General features: G+C 50.7%; 1 protein-coding gene and 1 non-coding gene across 6 annotated transcripts in view; both read right to left on the bottom strand.

Moving 5' to 3' along the window:
- Positions 1-26533, bottom strand: part of LGR6 (leucine rich repeat containing G protein-coupled receptor 6) — a 123864-nt gene that overhangs the window by 63870 nt on the left and 33461 nt on the right. For 4 of the 5 annotated variants that reach the window (XM_015120162.3, XM_078002987.1, XM_015120175.3 and 1 more), the window contains exons 3-4: positions 26445-26516; positions 18701-18772 (exon numbers count right to left, since the gene is read on the bottom strand). In XM_015120162.3, the coding sequence (XP_014975648.3) occupies positions 18701-18772; positions 26445-26516 (144 nt within the window). Of the gene's footprint in view, positions 1-18007; positions 18164-18700; positions 18773-26444; positions 26517-26533 lie in introns of those variants that run through there. The other variant, XM_078003003.1, reaches the window with a different exon arrangement.
- LOC114675429 (small nucleolar RNA U13) lies at positions 22679-22779 on the bottom strand. The gene has a single exon (XR_003726447.1). It is a non-coding gene; the product is annotated as a small nucleolar RNA U13 (small nucleolar RNA).

Genomic DNA, 26533 nt, shown 5'->3' with positions numbered 1-26533 from the left:
GCTGTATTTATTCTAGCATGTACTATTTGTGAACATGTCTCACAGTCCTTATTTGGTAATGAACTCACTGAAGGCAGGCACATCAGCGCCTGGCATGGGGAAGTGTACAACACGGATCCGCAGAATGCAAACATAATGGAAGGAATGACCTACATTCACTCACGGCAGGGGCAACTCACCACCAGAGGGACCATTTCTGAGGTCAGGGGTGGAGGAAGTATCTTTTCCTTCCTGGATAATCTAGTTTTTCAGCAAAGCCTGACCAGAGGTGACGAACCCCTCAAGTCTATCCCACTCCAGCTCCTCACAGTCAAGAGTTTCTCTGAGCTGCACAAAGCGTCCTGCCTCAGGCTCCCTCCCTGGTGGAAAATGATGTGGTAGGAGCCAGTTCTGGAGATTAGGCTAACAAGAATAGTAGGCTGGGTGCAGTGGCTCATGCCTGTAATCCTAGCACTTTGGGAGGCCAAGGCGGGCAGATCACTAGGCCAGGAGACCGAGACAGTCCTGGCTAACACGGTGAAACCCCGTTTCTACTAAAAATACAAAAAATTAGCCAGGTGTGGTGGCATGTGCCTGTAGTCCCAGCTACTTGGAAGGCTGAGGCAGGAGAATTGCTTGAACCCAGGAGGCAGAGGTTGCAGTGAGCTGAGATTGGGCCACTGCACTCCAGCCTGGGCAACAGAGCGAGACTCCATCTCAAAAAAAAAAAAAAGAATAGTAGGACCATCTTGGCCAGGTGCAGTGGCTCACGCCTGTAGTCCCAGCACTTTGGGAGGCCGAGGTGGGTGGATCATGAGGTCAGGAGTTCGAGACCAGCCTGACCAATATGGTGAAACCTCACTTCTACTGAAAATACAAAAAATTAGCCGGGAGTGGTGGTGGGCACCTGTAATCCCAGCTACTCGGGAGGCTGAGGCAGGAGAGGAGAGTCGCTTGAACCCAGGAGGCGGAGATTGCAGTGAGCCGAGATCGCACACTGCACTCCAGCCTGGGCAATAGAGCAAGACTCCATCTCAAAAAAAAAAAAAAAAAGAATATTAGGACCATCAGTTATCATGCACTCAGGATGTACCTGGCATTGTGCTAAGTCTTTCTATACGTCATCTCATGAGTCTTCAAAACAACCACTTTATTATTCCCAGTTTATAGATTACAAAAATGAGGCTCAGAATGTTTGGACAATTTGGTTATGATCCTTTATCTAGAAAATGGCAGAGCTGGTTTTCACAGAAAAGCAGCACTATTTTCAGAGACCCTAAAATCACACACCACCCTTTCAGCTAAAAGGAGACAGATTATTTGGGCTGCCACATAATATCGCAGCTCCCCAGACTGAGCCGTGACTCGAGTGTGCTGGCCCCTATGTCAGGATGTCTTCCTGCTGGGTGTGTTGAAGCCCTCGATTAAGGGGCGTGGTGAGAGTGCCCATGCATGTGCCTGACACAATGCTTGGCACCCAGCAAATGCTCCCTACGGCTTACTTTCCTTCTTCCCTCTGACTTTAAAGTCTCAGAGCAGTCTAGACACAGTCAGATTCAGGACGCTTGTCAGGGAGAGAGAGGAGACAGGAAGCATACCCATCTGGTTTGGGCTGGGCATGGAGCCCTTTCTCAAACTTTTCAGACTTGCCAAAAGGCTACCATTTAGTGTCCCAATCCCACAAGTCCGAAACCAGATCTCTAGGCAGTACCTAAAGGCTATGTTTGTCAGTGCCCTGTTCCTTTCCACAAGCTGAATTCTTGTCAGGTTCTTCTCCATGCCTCTGGCAGCAGGTAGTTGCTGGCAGACTCTGGTCCAGCAGGGCATTTGGCTCAGCTGGTGCTGGCTGAATTACAGAGCAATCCTGCTGCTAACCGCCCATGGTACCTTTCATCTACGCGAGCCCAGGGCCTGCACCTACTTTACAGATGGGAAAGCCAAGGCGAAGAGACAAGAAATAGTTATAAAGAGTGAGGATGCCTGGTTCTGGTATTTAGTGTTCCCCATGTGTTCCCCAGCAGGCCCAGAGTCAGATGGAATTATTCTAGGGGGGCTTCCTGGAGGAGGTGAGGGCTGTATTGGTGCAAGCAGTGTAGTCAAGGCTTCGCAGAAAGGAAAAGGAAAGACTTCCTAGTCTGAGAAACAGCTTAAGCCAAGGCACGGAGGTAGAAGGACAGGCTTGGGGAGGTAGGGGGAAGAAGGGGAAGTGGCTTCGCTGGAGTAGAGAGCAGGGTATAGGTGAAAACAGGTATAATTTAAAGGAAGATTTGCCCCAGCTGGTCAGCAGTCTGTGGGTGGTTTCTGATCAGAGGAGTGAGATGACGTAAGTGGTGCCATGTGATGACTTGGAGGAGCCCTGGGCACCCCCTTCACCACACCCTCTCCAACCTATTTCACCTCAACAAAAGGCAGAACTAAGAATCCGGGGACTATTCGTTTGTCTCCAGTCTCCCCCTCATCCCCTCAGTCTGACACACACCAGTCTGGCCCCTCCCTCGTCAGTCCTCCTTCTCCCTCCTCTTCTCTCTCTTTCCCCTTCCCCTCTCCACTTTCCCATCTCCTCTCCCTTCCAGGTGGGCTCCCCTCCAGCCTCCCACACTCTAGATGTTCTGAGGCGGGGGTTACTCTAGGGCCCTTCAGGCCCCCAGTTAGCAGATGTGCAGCTGAGAGGCAGCTAATGGGGACCAGGGGAGGATGCCGGGCTGGGGCTGGGAGCAGAGACAGCTGCATTGGCCCCAAAGGCCTGGTGGCTCCCCGAGGAGCCCAGCAGCCTCATTCCCGTCAGCTGCAGCTGTCAGCAGGAAGAAAAGGGGAAATGGCTGGGGGAGTCCTGCCTGGAGAATAGAGCCTCCTGGCTTCCCAGCTGGGAGGGATCTGAGGCTTCCTCTTCTTCCCTCTCCTGCTCCCCACACCCCAACCTGGAGCTCTGGAAATGGTGAGTGCCCCTATGTAGTCTTCAATGCTGCACCTGTAGCCCCTGCCTCTCCTTTCCCCACGAAGGCTCAGGGGCTGCAGGGACACAGATCATCCTCACATAGCAGGTAATTCTAAATAATGTGATTGTTGGCTGCAGAAGACACTGGATGGCTTTTTTAAAATAACAAGTTTCTTTTCCCATTCCTGTTTTATTTAGGGTGATCCATATACGAGTGTGCAGGCTCTGACAACACACTATCAGACAGTGGAGGCCGGCAGCCTCCTTATATACCTTCTCTCTGTGAATTCACAGCACAGAGAGCCAGTGCTTGCAACAGCAAGCCAATAGCATTGCCTATATCAGGCCGTCATCCATGATCATCTCTTTTTAAACCCCTTGGGTAGCTTTCCTGCTTTTACTCCCCTCTCAGCTCTGTCTGTTATGCCACCTCCCCGAAACATGACAGCAGAGGGCAGGCAGGGCCCTTCTCCCCCAGGTCTGTTCTTCCTTAGAACTTCTTGGGTGTTCTGAGGAAGAACGTAGAGGAAGGGGGAACCAGGGAGTTATGGCAGAAAAAGCATGGACTCAGGAATCAAGACGTACCTGAGTTTAAATTCAAGCTCCAGATCTTACAGATTGTGGGTTACCGAGCAAATTACGTAACCTCTCTGGTCCTGTTTTCCCATTCATTAAAATGTACAATTATAAGCAAAGACCACTCGGTGCCTACTATGTGCCACATATTGTACTGGCAATGGGGAATCCTGAATTTTAAAAAAGGACATCCAGTCTGGGTGTGGTGGTTCACTTCTGTAATCCCAGCACTGTAGGAGGCCAAGGCTGGCAGATCACCTGAGGTCAAGAGTTTGAGACCAGCCTGGCCAACATGGTGAAACCCCATCTCTACTGAAAATACAAAAATTAGCTGGGTGTGGTGGCGGGCGCCTGTAATCTCAGCTACTCAGGAGGCTGAGGCAGGAGAAACGCTTGAACCTTGAAAGTGGAGGTTGCAGTGAGCCAAGATTGTACCACTGCACTCCAGCCTGGGTGACAGAGCGAGACTCTGTCTCAAAATAATAAATAGTAAAAATAAAAAACAAATTAAAAAATAAAAAAGGACACTCAGACTCCACCCCCGTGGAACTCAGGGTATAGAGGGAAACAGGATGAGATGAGATAAGAGAGTAACAGTAGGATTGCAGGCTGTTCTGGGAGTGCAGCACAGAGGCAGCTGAATGAATCAGAAAAGGCCTCCTTCAGGAGGAGACATTCAAGCTAAGACCTAAAGGATGAGTAGGAGGTGAGAAGGATGAATTAGGCTGGTGAGAAGAAGGAGAATTAGAAGCAAGCATTCCAGGCAGAGGGAACAGCAAAGCACAGGAGCACAGGCTGCAGGCCCAAGGGAACTGCAAGTTACTCAATCTGACAGAGTGGGAGGGGAAGTGGTGAGACATGGGCGGGAGCCAGGTCATGGGTGCATTGTACGTTAGCCAAGGAGTTTGGGCTTTGTCTTCAGGACAATTGGGAGCCAATTGAGAATTTTAAGCAGGGGAGTGACATGATCACATTTGTGTCTTAAGATCCATCTGGTTGCAATGTGGGGAAAAGACTGGAGTAAGTTCAGAGTAGAAGCTGGGGGGCCTGTAAGGAGGCTGTTACAGCAGCCCAGGCAAGGGATGATGGCGGGCAGACAATGGTGGCCACCAGGAAGTAAGGAGAAGAGGACCTACTCCAGAGCGAACAGGATGTACAGTCACTGGGACTTGACTGATTGGATGCAGTGGTAAAAGAGTTAAGGATGACACCCAAGTCTCCGAATTAGGGAACTAAATGATGTTATTTCTTGAAACAGAGCATGTGGAGAAGGAATATGCATGGGAGATGATGGGCTTACTTTGAGAAATGTTCAGTTTGAAAGTTTGAAGCCCCGTGAGTCATGCAAGTGGAGACTCCAATAGGTCGTTCATTGTACCAATCTAAGCTAAAGCTAAGGCTTGAGAACCATCAGTTCACAGGTAGTTACTGAGTCCACAGGCAGATGAGAAACTCCCAGGGAGAAACTGAGGCACAGATAGGGCAGAGCCCCCAAAGAATTGTGCCATTTATAGGATGGCCAGGGGAAGAGGAGCTTGCAAAGAGAATCGAGGAGTGACTAGAGAGGAGAGATCTAGGAGAAGGGGTTCTCCTTACAGAAGGCACAGGAAGAAAGGACTTTAAGGAGAGAGCGGGCAACATTATCACATGCTGCTATGCAATCAAATAAGGGCCGGAAAGCACCTTATCAGAAGGGTAAGAATGCTTCACCTGTTGATGAAGAACTGATGGACACCACTGGCGTGGACTGTGAAGGGGAGGAGAGAGCGAAGTCAGGAGTCGGCTGCAGTGGAGCCTCAGTGAGTGGTACCGGTGGCCCTGCTGCTGAATGGAGATCAGCCTGAGGAAGGTGCCTGGTATCTGTCATGCAGGAGATGCTCAAAGAAAGTTTCTTTCCTCTTTCCCTCCATTCCAACTCCTGCCTTCTCTCCTATTCCCAACTGTGGTGCCTTGGCTCCCAGGATAGGGATGGGGCCAGGGTCACCTCTGCTGATGGTCCTCTGTGGCCTCCAGCCCCAGAAAGGTGCACACTCCCTACTCACCATGCAATAAAGGCAGGACACCTTCCAGAGAAAAAGTGGAATTCTTCTAGGAAACATGGGGAGGGTAGAGAGAGCCAGACTTGCCCTATTTCCTTGGAGAAGAGATTGTTTTGCAAGGGGACAGCAACGATGTCCTCTCTATGGGCTGCCAGGGCCCTGAAGGCACTGCATCCTTTCAGTGACTGTCACCCCACAGCAGCACATCCCACCAAACACCATGGGCCTTGCTTCTCCCTCTCCATAGTCCAGACCCCTCCCAGGATCCTCAGAGCCCTCCAGACCAGGCCTTGCTGGAGTCATTTAAGGGAGAGCAGAGGAAGGAGCTGGCTCCAAGTCCCAAAACAGGTGTTAGGGTGGTGAGGGAGGGACGCAACTTTGGCAAGAGTCCCCCGGATGGGGTCACATTCCAGAACAACTGATCTTAGAGCCATCTGGTTGCAGTGGTCACAGAGGCTCATAAATAGATCATCCCCTTCCAGAGCCAAAGCATCTGCAGGCCTGGTCTGGGTTCCAGCTAGCTGCAGCGTCACCACTGATTCACTGGGCGACACTGGGAAGTCACTTCCTTTCTCAACTGCTTGGTTTCCTCACCTGCAAAAGAGTCAGTTGGACTGAGTGACCTCCATGACGCCTTCCAGCCCCAGTATTCTAAGGTCCTGTGGTCTCAGGAGGGCAACCTCCACCCACGCAGCCTCAGCCGGTGGCCAGGGCAGGAGCCCGGTGTGCTTGCCGCCTTTTCCGGTTGCTGTGTGGATTTCCACCCTCCAGCAAGTGGCTGGCAGCCACCTGGGCTCCAACAGCTCATAAACAGATGGAAAATTACTCATACACTCTCGAAAAAGATCACACTTTCCCAGCCCCCGACCCTTCTTCTCTCATCAGGATGGCTGAGGCACAGGGGAGGAGGAGGGGGCAGGCAATGGCTCCAGGGGTGTGGCCAGTGGAAGGCTGCTGCAGGCCACAGGTGCTGGCTCCACTCTTCCTGGCTGCAGCCTGAGCTTTCTCTCACCTCTCTGGGATTCTCTAAGGATACTCCCAGAAAACATCATGAAGGCATCAGAGTGAGATGGTCATATACTTTCTCTTGCCCCCAGGCCAGGTGAGGAGAGTGTGACTCTAACATACCTTCCCAAGAAGGTACTCTAGCCTTTTCCCCTTTGTGTGGTATAGACAGCTAGGAAGTTCTTCCCAAAGTCTAACCTTTATCTGTCCAACTGCATCGCCCAAGAGGTCATCCAGTACCTTTCACTGCCTCCAAGTGGGTCCACAACCAAATCAGTCTAAACCTTACATTTCCATCCCACGTGTACAAGTGACTGCAGGGGTACAAAAAAGGGGTTCTAAGGGTTGAAGACTTTCTGCAGAAAGTCCTTAGGGCCTAGGGGACAGACCTACGGACAGCTGATAATGATTGCTGTCCATCTCAGCTGAGGTTGGGAGAGGATGCAGAATGTCCCAGAAGCTCCTGAACAAAAGAACAGTGATTCCCAATTTTGAATTGCATACTAATCCCCTGGGGGGTGGAAGGATGGGTCCTGTTAAAATGCAGAATCTGCATCAGCAGGTCTGAGGTTCTGCACTTACAACATACTCCCAAGTGATGCCGATGCTGCTGGCCCATGAAGCTCACTTTGAGGGGCAAGGATTGGAGCAGTGGCTCCCAAACCTAGCTCTGCATCAGAATCACCTGGGAAGATTTTTTTTTTTAATCTAGATTCTTGGGCCCCAGCCCTAAAGATTCCAGTTCAGGAAGTCTGAGAAGGGGTCTGGGGATCTACACTTTATAGCTTCCCTAGTGCTGTGAGGTAGACAGCTTTGGGAACTAGACCTCAAGGGTCCCTCACAGCTGCCCTTCTGCATAAAGTCATGGCTAAGAGCATGCATGAGCTTGGTATTCAGATGAACCATTTTACCAAGTGATCAATTCCCTATATCTTCACTTCCCCATCTATAAAAAGGGATCACAGGACCTCCTTTAGAGGCTTGTTGCAAGGAACGAGGTAGTCTGCCAAGGATTAGCCTAGAGCCTGGTAACATTGTAAGCACTCACCAAATATTAACTACCAATATGATTTTTATTACACACACTGCGCTTCCCCTGGTTTTCATCATTTTAGTCAACTCTCTTTTAGCTTTTATATACACATTTTACAACATGTTCGCTTGCACTGACTTTTCTGTCACAGAAATTTAAGTGCACAGAATGGGAGAATGTATGGGAAGGGAGGGATGAAGATGGGGTCTTGGTGTATCTAATATTCCTACATCAGACCAAGAGCTGCTGAAAAGGCAGGGCCCTTGTTTTATTATTTATCTGAGTATCTCTTGTGTTAGGCATTTCAAGCACTCGTCAAAGTTTACAAAAACAAACAGATGGACAGAGGGATGGGGGATGGATAGATGGATGGATGGAGGGATGGGGAATGGATGGTGGATAGATGAAGGGAGAGAGGGATGGAGGGAGGGAGAGATAGGGATGGAGGAAAGGGGGATGGATGGATGGAGGGAGGGATGGAGGAATGGGGGAGGGAGGGATGGGGGATGGATGAATGGATAGATGAAGGGAGGGAGGGAGGGATGGATGAATGGATGGAGGGAGGGAGGGAGAGACAGAGGCAGGGAGGGATGGGGGTGGATTAATGGATAGATGAAGGGAGGGATGGATGGATGGATGGATGGATGCATGGATGAATGGATGGATGGACAGAGACACACCAATAGTTTGGTCTCCTCTTCCCTCCTGACAGACCCAAAATTCAGGCCAGGGCTCTGCACTGGCATCAGCTGCTCAGGAAGGGGCAATAATACAAGAGTAAGGAGAGGTGAGGAGAAACCATGCCTCTGTCCTCTCCCCATGGGGGAGGGATCACCCACCTCCTGGCCACGCCTGGGGGCTTAATTGCACCTACACCAAATCTGAGCTTTCAGTTCGCAACACCCGGGGTGCTCTTGCCTCAGGCCTTTCAGGCCTTGGCCTGCTTGAGCTCTGTGGGGCGCAGAGGGCAGGAACGGTCCAGTCAGAGGAGAACATTCTGGCCCAAGAAGGCCCCAGCACCATAGCCAGAGAGGGCCAGTAGGAAGGCTGAGGAGCCCCACAAGTCTGAGCTGAGGTGCCTCCGGTGGGGCCGAGGCCCCGCACTGCTCCTGGGTGGCCCAACTTGGGCCAACTCTGTCCCAGACCGGCATTTACGGCTGAATCACCCCTGATCCCCTGGACCAGCCCACCACGAACACTCTCCTAGCATCTCTCAGGAGCCAAATTACCCATGTTCAGACGCTTGTGGGCTACAGGGGGCTGCCCGCCCGCCCACCCACCCACCTCAGAGCAGCCTCTGCCCCAAACACATGTGGTAATCAACTCCCGGAACCTTGGGAAGATCCAAATACAGTAGCATATAATCACGGAGCCCAAAATAGCCATGCCAGGGAGGCCATCTGCCACCTCGTGCATCCCTGGGGACCCCTTGGCTGGGCCCTACAGCACAGCTGGGCCTTAGGGCCCTCTGGCTGGCAGGCAGGATGGGTGGTGCCAACAGGGTTCACAAGATCACCTGTACAGCTTGCAGGCAGATTTTGGAGGGGGCTTTTCCACAGCAGACTGGGCATCTTTAGGACGAGGCCTTAGATCAGAGCACCCCAGACCTCGGCCTTGTTGCCCTTGTTGCTCCCTTCTCCATCCAGCTCTGGGCCTCACTTGGCCAGATGCCCCCATGGTGGGCACAGCCGGCTCAGGGCTACTGCCCACTCTAATCCTCCTGTTTTCTTTTTCCTGACTCTAGCCTCAGCTTCTCACCCCTAAGTGCTCTCTCACAGGGTCCAGGCCCACTTCCCTTCCTCCCCTTGTAGTGGGTGAAATGGAGGACCCAGAAGATATACAACTCCCAGAACCTGTAAATGGGACCTTATTTAGAAAAGGGGCCCTTGCAAATGTATTAAGGATCTTGGGGTGAGATGGTCAGGATGATCCAGGTAGACCCTAAATCCAATGATAAGTAACCTTATCAGAGACCACAGAGAGACACAAAGAGAAAGAGGAGAAGGCCACATGAAGGCAGACGGCAGAGACTGGAGTGATGCAGCCACAAGGAATGCCAGCAGCCGCTGGAAGCTGGAAAAGGCAAAGAAGGACGCACCCCTAGTGCCCTCAGAGGTACCGCAGCCCTGCTGACACCTTGATTTAGAACTTCTGGCCTCAGAACAATGAATGAATGCATTTCAATTGTTTTAAGCCACCCAGTTTTTGATGTTTTGTTAAGGCAGCCCTGGCATACCAATACCACATCCTTTTCTTCTATAACAATGGTCCTTAATTTTCAGTGTGTGTCAGAATTACCTGGAGAGCTTGTTAAGATACAGGTGGCTAGGCCGGGCATGGTGGTTCAAGCCTGTAATCCCAGCACTTTGGGAGGCCAAGGCAGGCAGATCACGAGGTCAGGAGTTCGAGACCAGCCTGGCCAGCATGGTGAAACCCCATCTCTATTAAAAATACAAAAAATTAGCTGGGCATGGTGGCACGCGCCTGTAGTCCCAGCTACTTGGGAGGCTGAGGCAGGATAATTGCTTGAACCCGGCAGGTAGAGGTTGCAGTGAGCCGAGATCGTACCACTGCACTCCAGCCTGGGCGACAAAGCAAGAGTCTGTCTCAAAAAAAAAAAAAGGCCGGGCGTGGTGGCTCACGCCTGTAATCCCAGCACTTTGGGAGGCCGAGGTGGGCGGATCACAAGGTCAGGAGATCGAGACCATGGTGAAACCCCATCTCTACTAAAAATAGAAAAAATTAGCCGGGCGCAGGGGCGGGCGCCTGTAGTCCCAGCTACTCAGGAGGCTGAGGCAGGAGAATGGCGTGAACCCGGGAGGCGGAGCTTGCAGTGAGCCGAGATTGCGCCACTGCACTCCAGCCTGGGCGACAGAGCGAGACTCCGTCTCAAAAAAAAAAAAAAAAAAAAAAAAAAAAAAAGACTTTTTTTTAATTCTCATCGTTAGTCCTTCACCCAAGGACAATTTCCTTGTCACCGCCCGCCCCCACCACCAACCCCATGATGTCTTCCTCCTTTCCTTGGTGCTCAAGAGATCCAAAAAAAATGACTCCTTGAGAAAAATCCCCAATTTCATGCACAACAGGCTCCTTCTCTTGGAATCACCCAGGCCTCCCACTTGGGCCCTCTTGGAGATTTGCTTCCAGGAGGCCATGAGTGGTAAGGTCAGTCATGGTTGGGCTCTTCTCCCGACACCACAAGAGCCTCCTTAGCTCCATCCCGGCTTTATCTCTAACCCACTGGGGAATCTCAGGAAAGTCACCTCCTGCTCTACACCTCCCCTGCAGGTCTGTCTGTAAAATGGGGCGATAACTGCATTGCTACTCCTCACAAGGGAAGATAGAAGAGCCATTTCTGGTGAAAAGCTCCTAGAAATGTCTTAATGCTGTTCGTAAGAAGATGGTTATTAGGCATGACCAGCCTCAGGCGCTCTCTTGTGGACTCTTTGAGGGTGCTGATCAAGGCCAAGGGTCTCAGGGCTCAATGCTGATACTACAGTGTTCACATCCCCTACCTCCCCAGGCAGCCAGAACCATTCCCTCAACCCAGGCTCCCCTTAACTCTAGAATACCTAGGGTAATGACAGAAATAGGGCAATCCAGGAGCCCCAGGCATGCCCCAGCAGAGCTCACAACCCAAGGTCAGCTCTGAGAGCAGGTGCCCTGGAAATACCATGGTTTCCGAGCCCCACTGATGGGCAACTTCCCAAGGCTTGTCATCTCATTCAGCCCACCTCAGAATTGCTTGAGAGGCAGCCCAGCACCACAGTCAAATGCATGGACTCTGGGCCAGGCTGCCTGACTTTTGACCCTGGCTCTGCTCTAAGTCACTTTATGGCTCTGTGCCTCAGTTTACTCCTCTATAAAATGGGGATGATAAGATATCCAGCAGTAGTCATCCCAGAGAAGTACTGTGAGGATTAAGTGAGAAAATAAATGCAATGGCTTGCACATGGAAAGTGCCATGTAAGTGTTGGTGATTGTTGTTCGCCTGCCCTTGGGCTTTAGTCTGGGGGTACCATAGCCCTTTGGAGGGGGATCAGAGGCAAGAGATGAGGGAGACCTGCTCACAGGTCCCTTGCTTTTGGTTCTCTCTGGGAACACTGCCAATCCCTCCTAAGAACTCCAGCACTGGACAAAATGGTTCAGCCATTTTCTCCTGGAGCAGCTCAGGTCTTTCCTCCTCATCTCAACTCACAGCATTCCCAGGAGACTGGAAGGGTTCAAAAAAGATACTTTCCATTGCACAGTAAGGGAAACTGACACCCAGAGAGAGCAAGCACCCAGTAAGCATAAACAATTCAAGAGCAGAGCCAGTAACCCCATTAGGAAGTTCCTGTACCTCTATGCATGACATTCACTTGGGACACCTGTCTGCCAATTATCCCACTGGACGCTCTCCTTTTAGAGATAGAGAACCTTGGGCTCAGAGAGAGGAAGTGACTTGCCATGGCCTCGTAGCTAGTTAGTGATAGAGCTAGGACTTGAACCCAAGTCTCTGGATCCTAAAGATTATAGCTTTAGGAGATGCATTAAAGGATAGGGGTTAAGAACCTGGTACTTTGGAGGTGGAGCTAAACTAAGTTCCAGCTCTGTTACATCCTAGCTGTGTGACCTCAGGCAAGTTGCTTAACTCCTCTGGGTTTTAGTTGCCTCATCTATAAAATGGGAATAACAGACACTATTTACAGGGCTTTGGGGATTAAATGAGATATACGAATGTGCTTAGCATATTGAAATGTGCGAAGAGGGAGCCACTCCTCCTTCCCATGTCACCTGAGCCCAGCTGCCTTCCTTGGCCCACAAGCACACCAGCACATCATTTATCCACCCTGGCTTCTCCACCTGTTTCCTGTCAGCAGGCAACCAATTTGTTTTGGATTGGCTGGCCTGGGCTGAGAGGGTTGGGATAGTTCTGCCTTGGGTTTCAGTTTGGAGTCTGATACTGCTCTTGATGCATTTCCCCGGCTCTAGACAATGTTTGCTAGTTTCATGGGGCTGTCCTTCGCAATTATGCATTTCCCCCCTAGAGTATCCAGGCTTGGGCTGTTTGGCTGTTTTCTCCCATTTATTCTTGCCACTGTGCTTTTCCAACTCTTCTCCTGGGACCAGCCCGCTGGAGTTCCCCAGGACCCAGACCAGCACAGCCCCCACTTCTTCTGCTTTGCCATGTTGTCTCCCCCTTGCCCTGCCTCACCCCCACCCAGTTTCTATTTTCCCCCAGGCTCTGCTGGCTTCCCGCGGTTTCTCTTGGCCTTGGCTCAAGCCTGGCATGACATGTCTGGCATGGCCATTCTCCCCCCTCCCACACTGGTGAGGGAGGAAGCAAGTGTATCCAAGGAGGAAGGTATTGTGGAGCTGGGTGCTGCCTGCTCAGGTGCCAAGCCAAACAGTTTGTGCACCACATACAGCTGGGTCCCTGGGCCTAGAATGCCTGACTGGCCCCTGTTCCCTAGCCCTAGCCCCACTCCTCACTCACACAAACCTACCTCTTACTGTGCCCCCATCTGGTTCTAGCTGGTAGAAAGGGGACCACAGGACTGAACCTTCCCTGAGGCTCCAGGAATGTCCAAAAGAGTTTGCTTAAGTCCCTAAGTGGGCTTGGTCTGATCTGGGAACACATCACCCTAGAAGGGGCACGGTCAGGGGGTGCCCCTGATCCGTTGATTTCCAACAGGAAAGACATTTCCATTTGCTGGTACTCCTTGGGAAGCAGGGAGGTTCACCTAATGAGAGCCATCAAAAGGTAGCTTCTCTTGTAGCCTTTGGAGTTCAACAACTGGGTATAGGCCTGCCATGCCCACTCACCAGCTCTCACTTTGGAAGAGGCCCTGAACTTGTCTGCCTCTATTTCTTCATCTGATAACAGAGATGACAATTATTACAGAGGGGTTTCTGTGAGGAATAAATCAGATAATATATATAGAACTTCTCATGTAGTTTTAGGGGAGCTTTAGCCCAGCCTTGGACATTAGTCTGGGGGCACAACAGTCCCTTGGAGGAAGGTCAGAGGTATGGAATGATGGATCTCTGCTGGCACACAGGGAAGTCCAAAAAACTGTCATTTTTTTCCACTGTCTCCTTTCAGCCTAGCCACCTGGGCCTGCTTTTACTGTCACTAAGACGGAAGGACCTGAATAAGGTAGAGGAGCACCTTACTGTGGGGCCTGAGGCGGTCTCTCCCTGAATCTCCCAATTTCCAAACACTTAGAACATAACATCTACATAAAGAATCTTTGAGCTAGATTACGGACCTCCCCTCTTCCCACCAACACACACACTGATGTCCTGCAGGTCAACTGACCAATTTTCCAGGTTCTCTAGGATACTTGGTCATCCTGCCTGCAGGCACCACAAACTCAACATGTCCCGGAGGGGCCTCAGCACATCCCCTTTCCCTGCACCCTCCCCAGAGCACTCACCTTCTGCAGTTCATTCATTCTTTCACATCTTTTTTTTTTTTTTTTTCTGAGACAGAGTCTTGCTCTGTTGCCCAGGCTGGAATGCAGTGGCACAATCTCGGCTCACTGCAACCTCTGCCTCCCAGGTTCAAGTGATTTTCGTGCCTCAGCCTCCCAAGTAGCTGGGATAACAGGCACCTGCCACCACGCCCAGCTAATTTTTTGTATTTTTAGTAGAGATGGGGTTTTGCCATGTTTGCCAGGCTGGTCTTGAACTCCCGAGCTCAGGTGATCCACCTGCCTCAGTCTCTCAAAGGGCACGCCTCTCACAGGCGTGAGCCACTGCGCCCAGCCTACACGTTCTTAATAAGCTCTTACCACGTGCCAGACTCTTGCTGATGGTACACCCTGATGTCAAAGCCCAAGAACTGGGTGTCAGTTGAACTTCTCCTCTCCCTCAGCTCCCACATCCAGTCAGCATTATTACTACTAATGATCATTGTAGAAGTAGCAACAAAAGGTGCTGTTCTAATTCTTTTATGTATATTAAATGATTTCATTCTATCCTGTTGAGATACATAGATACTATTATCGCTTCCATTTTACCGATGAAGAAATGGAAACGCAGAGGGTAAGTAGTCTGCCCAGGGTCTTATAGGCAGTAAGTGAGTAAGTGAAGGAGCTGAGAAGTGAACCCAAACAATCCGACTCCAGAGTCTCACTGGAATGACTTCTAGATATTTCTAGTTTGTCCACTTCTCCTTTCACCACTGCCCCTGTCTGTCTTTCCCTTGGCCACTACATGCTGCCTTGGTTTAGGAGCCTCTTCACTGACTTCCCCACCTTCAGACTGCCCCCTATAACTGCTGCCAAGGTAACTTTTCAAAGACACAAACCCTATCACCACCTTGTTTTCCTGCTAAAAGCCCTCCCATGGCTCCCCGCTGTCTTAAGAATAAAGTCCAGGCTGGGCACGGTGGCTCATGCCTGTAATCCCAGCACTTTGGGAAGCTGAGGCAGGTGGATCACGAGGTCAGGAGATGGAGACCATCCTGGCTAACATGGTGAAACCCCGTCTCTACTAAAAATACAATCAAATTAGCCAGGCGTGGTGGCAGGCGCCTGTAGTCCCAGCTACTCCGGAGGCTGAGGCAGGGGAATGGCGTGAACCCGGGAGGCGGAGCTTGCAGTGAGCCGAGATTGCGCCACTGCACTCCAGTCTGGGCAACAGAGCGAGCCTGCGTCTCTAAATAAATAGAATAGAATAGAATAGAATAGAATAGAATAGAATAGAAGTCCAAATCCTTAGCAAGGTCCTGCCTACTTTTCAGGTAAGACCACTTCTAACTCCAGATCTTTCTCCACTACTGCCCTTCCCACCAGCCGCCCAACACACACACACACACACACACACACACACACACACACACACACACAGAGTTCAGCCAGCCAGACTCACTTCCTTCCAAATTCTCTAGAATTTACTTGTTTCTGAAAGATTCTCCCCGGGGCCTGAAAGCTTGAAGGGATGAGTAACTCCTCCCTTCTCAGGCCCAGTCGCAAGGCGCACGGCTACTTGCGCCAGCAGCGTGCACCAGCAATATAGCAGAAGCAGGAAAAGAGGCGGCCGGATGACACTTACCCCGAAGATCGAGAAAGAGGCCATCCAGGTACCATGTAGCAGTTACGTCAGACTGAGACACCTCCTGTTTACAGGAGACTATAAACTCCCTGCCCCATCCTCACTTGAGGCTGACGCCATTTTAGGCCTCAGCCCATCTGCCCCCAGGCCTGGTTAAAACAGCACGTTGCTCCACACCACCTCGTGTTATCTGTTGGCAAGCTCTCGGGATTCCAACCGATACAAGAACCTTTCAGGTTCTTTCTTAACTTTGTGCCTTTGCAGCGTGTGCTGTTCCCTCTGTCTGAAACGGCATTCCCCGCCTCTTCACCTGATTCATACTAATCTTTCAATGCTCAACTCTGGTTCTGGCACCTCAAAAAATTTTGTTAAAAAAATGGACCTGGGTGCCATAATCGCAGCACTTTGGGAGGCCGAGGCAGGTGAATCACGAGGTCAGGAGTTTGAGACCAGCCTGGCCAATATGGTGAAACCCCGTCTCTACTAAAAATACAAAAATTAGCCAGGCGTGGTGGTGCGCGCCTGTAGTCCCAGCTACTTGGGAGGCTGAGGCAGAAGAATCGCTTGAACCCAGGAGGTGGAGGTTGCAGTGAGCTGAGATTGCACCACTGCACTCCAGTCTGGGCGACAAGAGCGAAAACTCCGTCTTGAAGAAAAAAAAGAAAAAAAGGATCAGGCTGGGCACAGTGGCTTACTCCTGTAATCCCAGAACTGTGGGAGGGGAGACCAAGATAGGTGGATTGCTTGGGCTCAGGAATTCGAGACCATCCTGGGCAATATGGCAAAACCAAAACCCTGTCTCTACAAAAACATACAAAAATTAGTTGGGCATGGTAGCGCACGCCTGTAGTCCCAGCTACTCCGGAGGCTAAGGTGGGAGGGTGGCTTGAGCCTAGGAGGTGGAGGTTGCAGTGAGTTGAGATCAGGCCACTGCACTCCAGCCTGGGTGACAGAGTCAGACCCTTTCTCAAAACAAACAAACAAACAAACAAACAGAGGATCAATGACTGGTTAGGTGAACAATCTCACAATAACATCATCATACGTTATAGCTGTATGAAGTCTTTTTTTTTTTTTTTTGCAAATCCCCCTCACATTGACTTTATATTTGATCTTCCCAACACCCTATGGGGCAGGGAAGATAATTATCCCCCACTTGAAGATGGAGAAACTGAGGTGCAGAGAGGCAAATGATACAGTAGTCAAGATCAGAGCCAGGACTTGAAGCCACATTTTTTGTCACACAGGCCAGTGCTCTTCTTGCAGGATTGCAAAAAGCAAAATCTACTCATCTGCCTTATAACTGGGGGAGTGGGGGACTTGACCTCTGTCCCCTGCCCTGTTATGCCCAGGCAAAGGAGAATAATGGGGCTGAAAGTGGAAGCTAATGGTCTGGTTCTCCCAGCCACAAGGGCTGCCCACTTCTCAGAAAGTGTAGGGAAAATTGTCTGCATTGCCCAAAAGCTCCATGTCTAGTCTGAAAGCAAGACCTTTAGAAGCCCCAAGAACTCAGAATATGTGATTCACGATTTAAAAAAAAAAAAAAAGTAAACTTAATTAACAACCTTAAAAGTGTGAAGAAGTCCAATGAAAGTCTAATTTTTTTCCCTATGAAATCCTCTTGAGACTGTGGATGAAATGTCAAATTCTTCTCACTCCTCCTCCCTTATTTTTGGATGTCCCTGCTGTGCCGGTGCCCTAGGCAAATGTTTAGTCTGCCCTGCGGGTGGGGAGCAAGCACAGGCTTGCCTGGCCTCTGGTCTTCCGACATTGGCTTCTAGGGGCACACTGGTTTGCCTGGCCCTGTCCAGGGGTGAGGCTGGATGGGAGAGGAGAGGGCTGGGGCCAGACGCCCAGCACTCATTGGGAAGTGGGGGTGGAAGCTGAGAGAGTGCGGGGAGGCAGGTTCTGCCACTGGGGCTGATTGATTGAGCAGCTGAGGATTGCCAGAGACCATACACAGAGGCAGAAAGGTAGAGGGCACCCAGGGAAGGAGTAGGAGAGGAAAGCCCTCACCACAAGTGGGTGTGGCACGGCTGCTAGCCAGGACCCCCACAGCTGGCCCTCTGCATAAGGTGGAATGGGGCCTAAATATCAGACATGGGAAGGAAAGTCACCTTTTCCCACCTCATTTCTCCTTCCACCCAAGGAGAAGTCAGAAGTTGTCTGACTTCCACATCCACAGACTGAACAGCGTCAAAGGCTGAGAATATGAGAGGCCTTTGTCCGGACACACTGCATGCCCACTATAACTCAGTTTCCCCCACTAGCTAACTGCTGTGCCCCAATCCTGCCCCCCAACTTTGACTTCTCCCAAAATATCTGTTCACTTTCCCATCGGATGAAGTTGTACCTGATAATTAAGTTAGGTTCATCAAGCATGTATGAGGCACCTACTGTGTTCCAGGCCTTGGGCTGTGCACTATGTGGATGAAGCCCAGCGGCTCCCACTGGGCTGGGTTACATCACCCTGGAGCACCTGCTCCCGCTTCCACCCTCAGGCTGGGTCTGGCTTCCACCCTCAGGCTGGGTCTGGCTTCCACGATGCCCCTGCTGGACAAGAAGGGAACTACAGGGCTCCTTGGCGAGAGGGATCTATTATGGGTGGCCTGTGAGTCCCTGAGGGCAGTCCCACCCCCAAGTAGAGAAAATGAGTATCTGAGCCTAGCTTCCTTCCCACCCACAACAGAGCCCGGGGCAAGAGCAGGCTAGGTAGAGGAGACAGCCCTTTCCTGATGCTTATTTTGGGCATCAGTCTCCACCCCTAACCCCAGGCTCCAATGGCAGAACGCCAGTCGCCCCAGGACCGCTGCCCTGGTGGCCTCACCTAGGGAGGTCCCATTCCCACAGTCCCCCAGTGGGGCCTGGGAGCCCTCCTTTCCTGAAATACGCATAGGAGTGTACACATCCACACACTGATGGCAACAGAAAACCCTGGAGAAACCAAAGCCAGGAGTGGCATGCTGTCTGGAACGTGGTCTGGAAGAGGGGGGCCTGCAGAGGAAAGGGAAAGCTGAGGCAGGGGGCCCTGGGCTGTGACTCAGGCCCCAGGAAGCTGGTGACTCCCAGACCGGCCCTCTAATGACTCACAGCGACTGCAGGCTCGGCAGCTCCCACAGTGCCTCTGCGGGGATTCCTCCCAGCTGGTTGTTCTGAAGCATCCTACAGGGAAAGAGAAAGGGCTTTAAGGACCCACATGGCATGCAGAACTGGGTTGGGGGTGCTGACTCCTCCCTTGAACCCCCAGCCCCAAGCCAGACCTCTCCTTCCCACTCCAGCCTCAGAGCCCCAGAGAGAGTCTGCTCCAGCAGACTTGTTAGTGCAGATTCAGAGGCTGCTGAGGTCCCCTGGGGGGTTGTACATGGGGCAGAGAGGCCCAGTGTCCAGGGAAAGCATCTCAGAAGGGACCCTAGGATGAGGCAGGAGTGAAGAAGACCATGGAGAGGAAGGAGAGAAGGCGTTCTGAAGTCAGAGTACTTGGGATTCTGTTAAAGTTTGGTCAGTAAGGATGTGGGAAAATGTAGGTTGTCAGTTTCCCTGTCTATTCATCTGAAAGGCTAAAGGTTTCTTTGTGGAAGGGGAGGATGTGGATGAGGGTAAGGCTGCCCTTAGGGTGTCAGGGCCCCGGGCAGATATAGTTTTTTGAGCATTTGTCTATAGGAACAATTCAAAGTACCCCAGATGAGTGTATCTGCACTATTCTCATGGCCCAGTCTCACCTAATCCCTCAAAGAAGTGCTGTGCCAGCCAGTGAAAATGATCTGCTCACTAGCTGCCCTGTGGGAACCAGGACCCAAGCCCCAAAACCCCACAATGACCCTCCAGGCCTTTATATCCAGAAATGAGAAGGAGAGCACACAGCGAGTTCATGGAAGAGCTGGGGAAGCAGGAAAGGAGAAAGTTGCTGACTGCCCTGGGCACAGTGAGTAAGCCCTACCCTAGGAGACTCAACCACCCCTTTATGGTGTATCCATCCATCTTTCAGAGGGGGAACCTTGGTCCACAATTGTTCAGGTAATTCCACACTTCAGGAAGAGTAGCCCATTTTCTGGTCCTTCAGTTTAATAATAGCAATGGCTAATGTGCCAGGTCCTGGTCTTAGGACTTGTATTAATTCAAAATTACCCTTGTTATAACTCCAACAGATAGGAATTATTATCATCCTCATGCTGAGGGTGCATACAACTGATAAGTGACAGAGCTGGGCTTTGAACCCAGAGGGTTTGGGTCCAGAGTCTAGACACTTAGGGTCCAGAGTCTAGACACTTAACCATTACACCACAGCATCTATCATAGTGGTGGGATACAGCAACAGCTAGAAAATGCTGAACAGTAAGATGATGAGCCTGAGTCGTTATCCACGCCTCCTATGTGATGTCCTGGTTAGAGTCACATGTCATCTCTCTTAAACTCCTCTTACGGGTATGTGAAAATCTCAAATATGAACCCAATCTCAGCATCACAAGAACAAAAGAATGCTGAGCTCACTGTGGGAATGGGTGGGGATAGAAGGAGCCCTTCATAGAGGCAAGGCTACAGAAGGGACAACAAAGAACAAAGACAGACTTTGGGGACCCCTGGGATTGGGTTCCTCCTTGCCACCCCAAAGGGTGGGGAAGGGGCAAGGGCCACACAGGGGAAGGGCCTGGCTGCAGGAAGGGGCAGAGCCCAGGGCTCTGAGCAGCTGGAGGGCTCAGCCCCTTTCCATGCAAACTCTGTGTTCCTGAAGGTCTGCTGGCCTCCAGTGGCCCCTTCAATCCAGCCTCCACCAAGTGCCAGAGGGGCCTTTCCAGTTACAGTGTTGCTTCAGGGTTGGAATTCAAACCTGTGTCTCTTGGGCTTCCTTAAAGTATAGTTGTCACAGGTGCAGACTCTGAAGTCAGACAGCCCTGGTCCACATCCTAACTCTGTTGCCTCCAGCTGTGTGATAGTGTGCAAGCTACTTAAGCACCATGGGCCTTAGTTTTCTCATCTATAAGTTGGGGGTGATACTGACCTCATGCACTGATTGTGTGGATCAAATAAAATCACCCCTGTAAAGCACTCAATGGCAGTGTCTCACACAGAGGACAAGTTCAATAGCACATTCACTGATACTATCAATTATCATGATTAGTATCTGGTCTCAGTGTTACCACTTACTGCATGACTTGAGTAAGTCACTTCCTCTCCACTCTCTGGACCTTGATTCCTTCATCTTTCAAAGGAATAGGCTGCCAGAAGGTGCATAAAGCCTCACTCAGTGGTGACATCCCATCCAGGACATCTCCTGCCCTCTACCTTGCTTAGTGTTTCTACCCTCCCAGCCATCCTGACTTCTTTCATCTAAAGGATGGGCCTTCACTTCCCATCTCAGGGGCCTACCTTGATTCTCATGCAGAAGCCTGAGGGTGCTTGGAGCAAGAATACAAGAGAAATGATGGCTGAGAAAGCAGGGGGTCACAGGCTGCTCATGCCTCTTCACAGGCCCCACTCCTCCAGGGGCCCAGGAGGCTACATCTGGTCACTGCACAGGTGAGCCTGAGCTCCAAGAGGCCCCTCAATGCATCTCTACCTACATCACCTCCTAAGATTCCTCCATCCTTTCCTTTGTCAAATCCCAGAGAGAGATCTAGAAAGAGCTTTAAGGTTTCTGAATTGTACCTCCTACCAATGCAGACACTGCAACATCTTCTCAGGGCACTTAATTTTCCTTCTAGTGCCAGGGAACTCATTGTCTCCCCCAGACAACTCATCCCATGCCAGACAGTCTGATCATCAGAAAGTCCTTTTATTCATGGAATCAACACCCATCAAGCTGGAGGTCAGCATGGCAGTCAGCTTTGGCCCTGACCCATTTCTCTTGATGTTCCTGGTCTCACTTGCCAGCCATCATTCTTTTATTGAACTACAACTGGGTTATAAAGCTTGGAAGAAAACAGCCCTTTGTTTTCCAAGATGAGGAGCCGAAGGCTCAGAGAGGGAAAGTAACTTGCCCTAAGTTACAAAGCAAATTAATGGCAGAATCAAGACTAGGATTCAAGTCCTGTCTCTCAGGCCAGTGCTTTTATGACGACATTTTCCTACTTCTCTTTCTAGCCCTGGTTCTATATGGAGAGGCAGTCTATCTAATCCAGCGGTTCTTAGCCCTGGTTGTACATCAGAATCAACAGACAAGGTTTTAACATTTTTTTTTTGTAGAGATGGGGTCTTGATTTGTTGCTCAGGCTGGTCTCAAACTCCTGGGTTCAAGCGATCCTCCTGCCTCAGCCCTCCAAAGCACTGAGATTACAGGCATGAGCCACTGCACCTGACCTCTGGGATGATTTTTAAAATCCCAATGCCCAGGTCACACTGAAGCCCAGTTAAATCTCCGGGGCAAAGTCTCTGGGGAAGGAATATGAGGCATCACTAGTTTTGCAAGCTCCCAGCTGACTCTAACATGCAGACATTGGTCCAGTAGAAGTCTAGTCCTCAGCACTCCTCCCCTCCTCACACATGTGAAGTACCTCTCTGACCAGAGAGGCATTTAGGGGCAGGAACCATGAGTGTCATGTCCAAAGGTATAAAAGAGGTGATCCACCAGTGGTTTCCAAAGGCTCCTTTAGTTCTGTAGAAGTGCTTGGGGGTTATGGGACGGGTAGGTAAGACACAGCTTGGAGTGTACCACCCTCTTTACTCGCTTTAACCAGAGACCTCCTTCATCTGTTTTATGTATTGAGACGTCGACACAAAATGCCTTTTTTTTTTTTGAGACGGAGTTTTGCTCTTGTTGCCCAGGTTGGAGTGCAATGGCGCAACTCTCAAGGAGGTGGCTCACTGTACTCCACCTCCCAGGCTCAAGTGATTCTCCTGCCTCAGCCTCCTAAGTAGCTGGGATTACAGGTGTGTGCCACCAAGCCCTGCTAATTTTGTATTTCTGGTAGAGATGTGGGTTCACCATGTTGGTCAGACTGGTCTTGAACTTCTGACCTCAGGTCATCCACCTGCCTTGGCCTCCCAAAGTGCTGGGATTACAGGCATGAGCCACCGCGCCCAGCCCACAAAATGCTTTTGATTTTGTTTCCTTTTTAAAAAAAAAAAAAATCATGTAAAGGGGTAATGTGCTGATGTTGTAACAAGGTCCAAGGGTGGCACATCTCACTCATGAGGGTGAACACTGATCATCACGTGTATGAAATACAAAGAATCTGTTTTAAGTTTCCACAGCTAAAAATGCTGGAAATTTTATTCTGACTCCTCCACTTTAAAAGGTGAGGAAATGGAGGCTCAGAGAGAGGAAATCTGAAATCCTTCTTAACACCTGTTCTGGGGTCTGGTGAGGCTCTGAGTCTGACCTCAAGGCTTCTGACTGCACATGAGATCTACTTCCTGTCATCCAGTCCCTTGAAAGACTGCCTCATGTACAGGGGTGATTCAGAGGGGGCAGCCTTCTCCCCTGAGCCAGGTTAGTGAGGCTCGGACAGAGCCCAGCACTCCCAAATGACCAGCATGTCCTTTCATGGGTCAGCTCAATTCAGTTCATCAACACTAATGGAGCCCAGACTCAGCCAGGCACGGTCACCGCCTAGCCAGGCGGAGAGTAAACACAGTTATTGTCAACTGAAGACAGTTCCATACAGGGTGAAAAGGGCTACACTAGAGGCTGGTTCAGGGAGATTTCCTCCAGGATGGGTCCCAGAGATGCTAACTCCCAACCACTCCTCTATGGCCTGAAGCCAGGGTTTCATGTGGGATGAACCCCAGCTGAGGAAGCAGAAGCTGCCTTCTAAGAGCCTTCGTCTTTATCAAGATGGCATGGGCTAAAAATCCACAGTCACAGACTTATAGGGATTTCGGGCTCAATCCAGGAGCAAGGCACCTGGGAAAATCTCCTGCCCAGTCTCTTGAGGGCAGGACGGGAGGCAGGTCCTCAGACTGTTACTCCAACTTCCCAGATCTGGGCCTGGTGAGAAGCAACTGAAGCCCAGCAGAAATCTTTCTAGATGCCAGGTCATCTTATGTCAGGCCAATCTGGCATAAGGAGGGAGGAGCTTGTCTTCAGAGGTGGGAAGATGACCAAGCCTCAGGCCTCACCCAGCTCTCTGGGAGGGCAGCTCTGGGGAAAGAAACCTGTGATGGAGACAAGACAGGAAACTTCTGAGATAAAGACTGGAGAAGTCTGACACACACACGCACACATACATCCCCACACCCTTAGGCCGTAGGTCAAGATGCAGGAGCTCTGGCCAAAGCTGCCCCTGTGTAAAAACAGGTAGGACAGGAGCCCCCAGAGGCTCAGGCATTTTCCCACATGCCTAGGACAGAGGGAACTGTGGCTTCCCTTAGCACAGCTCCAGTGCTGAGCCAGGATGGTGAGACTAGTAATGGTTAAGACTAGCGTCTGGACCTTGCCAGCTCTACAGGACAGAGATAGCAGTGTGAGACCGAAAATTCCCCGCAGGGGCTGACTCTCTTGATCTGAGCCTGGCCAGAGCCTATGGGTTGAAGACTTAGAGAGCTCGCAGAGGAAGAAGAAGATCTTAAGAGTAATATTTCCAGGTCAGGCAGGGATGGGTGGGGGGTGGGGGGCGGTGGGAAAGACATGAGAGAGGGCTTCTGTCACAGTCATTTAAGAAAGGATCAGAGAGAGAATCTTCTTTATTTAATCCTTTGCCTCGGGAGAGAAGGACCAAGGCAGAGTGTCCCACAGGGAGAGCCCGGCCTCTGAAATAAGAAGAGGCCACTCAGATAAGGGTCCCAGGCCCAGAGAAGACTGGGGAGCAGCTAAGGTGACCGTCTCCTGGTACAAAAAATAGGTTATCATTATCACGGTGCTACTGCTCTATTTTTCTTGCAGCTCTGAAAAGAAAGCAATGGAAGGAACTACAAGGGAAATTGACATCAGACATCAGAGAGTAATTCATGCCTAGGATGCAGGTGGAATCTTCTGCTTTGAAGCATATAAGAGGATAATTCCCCAAGACCACCCAACCCATCCCTAAGGTAGAGAGGTTCTATAGGCCAAGGACTGACACAAAGGCTTTGGGGGACCAGGTGATCTTTGAGGATGGGGCAAAATGGGGCTCAATGGCAAAGTGGGGGAGTGGACAGCCTGGCTGTCCTCAGCTCCCATTCAACTCCTGCCTACAACCTCTCCCTGCTGCCCTACTCACTGAGCCAAGGGTGCCATTTGCAGAAAGGGGGGCGGGAGGCCTGTGGTTTCTCTGAAGCTTTGATTTATTGCCTAATGCAGGCAAAGAAGAAAGAGGAGGCTCATCTCTAAGCCGGAGTCTTAGGAATGGGACGTGAGTCTCACATCTTCTGAAGGCCCAGTAAACAGAGCCCTGCTCTCTAATCCAGACTGCAGGTCTGAGCCTGTCACTGGGCACAGACACACCACCAAGTAGGCCGCCTGCACTGTGTGTCTGTTTCAGAACGCCTCCCCTGCTCCCCAGGGCAGAGATGTTTATGGGGAGAGAGACACAGAGAGGAGACAGGAAGAAGCAGAACTGAGAGGCAGGGAATAGTGGGGCAGGGAGAGGGAGAGCAAGGTCTGAGACAGAGAAGGAGAAGGGGGAGACAAGGAGACTGAGGCTGGTGACAACAGGAGAGACCCAAGGACAGAGCAGAGATTAAGGGAAGGATAGAGACCAGAGAGCCTTGTGAGTCAGAGATTCACAGACAGAGGGGCCAGAGACCAACAACACAGGGAAAGGAGAAAGTGCTTAGATGTGGAGTGTTGACCTTGACCAGCTGGAAGCCTGGAGCTCATGGGCCAAGCGGGGTAGGACCACCACTAACCCATCAGCAACTCTGAGTACATTGTTAAAAGATATCCCTTTCTGGGTGAATACAGCCCCAAGCCAGGGCACAGGACTGGGATTCAGCCCCTTCTCACTTCCTTAACCAGATGGTCTGGTGCAATGAACAACCTGCTCAACTGTCTGCAAGTCAAGTCAGGGGTAAGGGAGTAGCAGAGTTGGGAATGACTCACCACTTTAGGGAAGCCCCAAATGCTCATTCTATTGCTCCAACATCATTCCCCAATATCCTCCTTTTCTTCCCAAACCAGACCCTGTGGCAACGCACCCTCCCTGGGAACCTCTCCTATCTACCTTCAGTCCCTCTGCATCTGCTTCCTCCCAATTCTTCTTACCCCCACTCATCATAAGAATATGAGGAGGCTTGGGGAGGACAGTCTTAGTTGGAACAAAGTGAGTCATGAGTTGGGATGGGAGGAGATTATGTCTCAGCCTTCCTTTCCCTGAAATGGGCAATCAGTTTGATGGCAAGTGGAAGCCAGGTGAAATAACAAAAGGTCCTCTCCAACTCTCACTTACCTTTTGCTTCAAAGGGAATAGGCAAAGGAGGAGCAGGGAGGAAACAACCTGAAGACTGGAGGAGGGAATATGTTTACAGCCAGAATGGAAACTCTTGCTGCAGCCACAGAGACTAAGGTTGGGTTGCAAGGAGAAGAGCCAAAGAAAAGCCACCTGGATTTCCCCTCTCCAGAAACAGTCTTATCCCTTTCTTGGGCTAGAGGTCATGGGGAGAGACCTGTGGGTCTGTAACTGAACTCAGCCCCACAAAGACCTATGTCGATGGTCATTATACACTTTATTTTTTTTAATGTTTCACTTCCTTTTAGTGTGGCTGAATGTAGCAGATACAATTAAATGTTTGTTGACAAATCATAAAGTTTGTTACAGACAAGGTGAAGCAAAGAAATGGAAATAACAATTGAAACTGAAAGTGAAGATAAGGAAATAATAAGCAAGGCAGTGGTAAACCAAGACCTGGGTTCTGAAACTTTGATTTGCTCACAATTCTCAGTGCTGCAGCTTTATGTAAAATTAGGTGTACCTATACTTACAGGATTTTCAGGCTGTAGAGACCAGAGAATGCTTGTCCTGGGATGTGTGAGAGATGGTTCCCAGAGAGACGCCTGGAAATCAGAGACAA

The sequence above is a fragment of the Macaca mulatta genome, chromosome 1, assembly GCF_049350105.2.
Source record: "Macaca mulatta isolate MMU2019108-1 chromosome 1, T2T-MMU8v2.0, whole genome shotgun sequence".
In the NCBI taxonomy this organism is placed as follows: domain Eukaryota; kingdom Metazoa; phylum Chordata; class Mammalia; order Primates; family Cercopithecidae; genus Macaca; species Macaca mulatta.
This window is presented reverse-complemented; position numbering and strand designations above follow the sequence as displayed.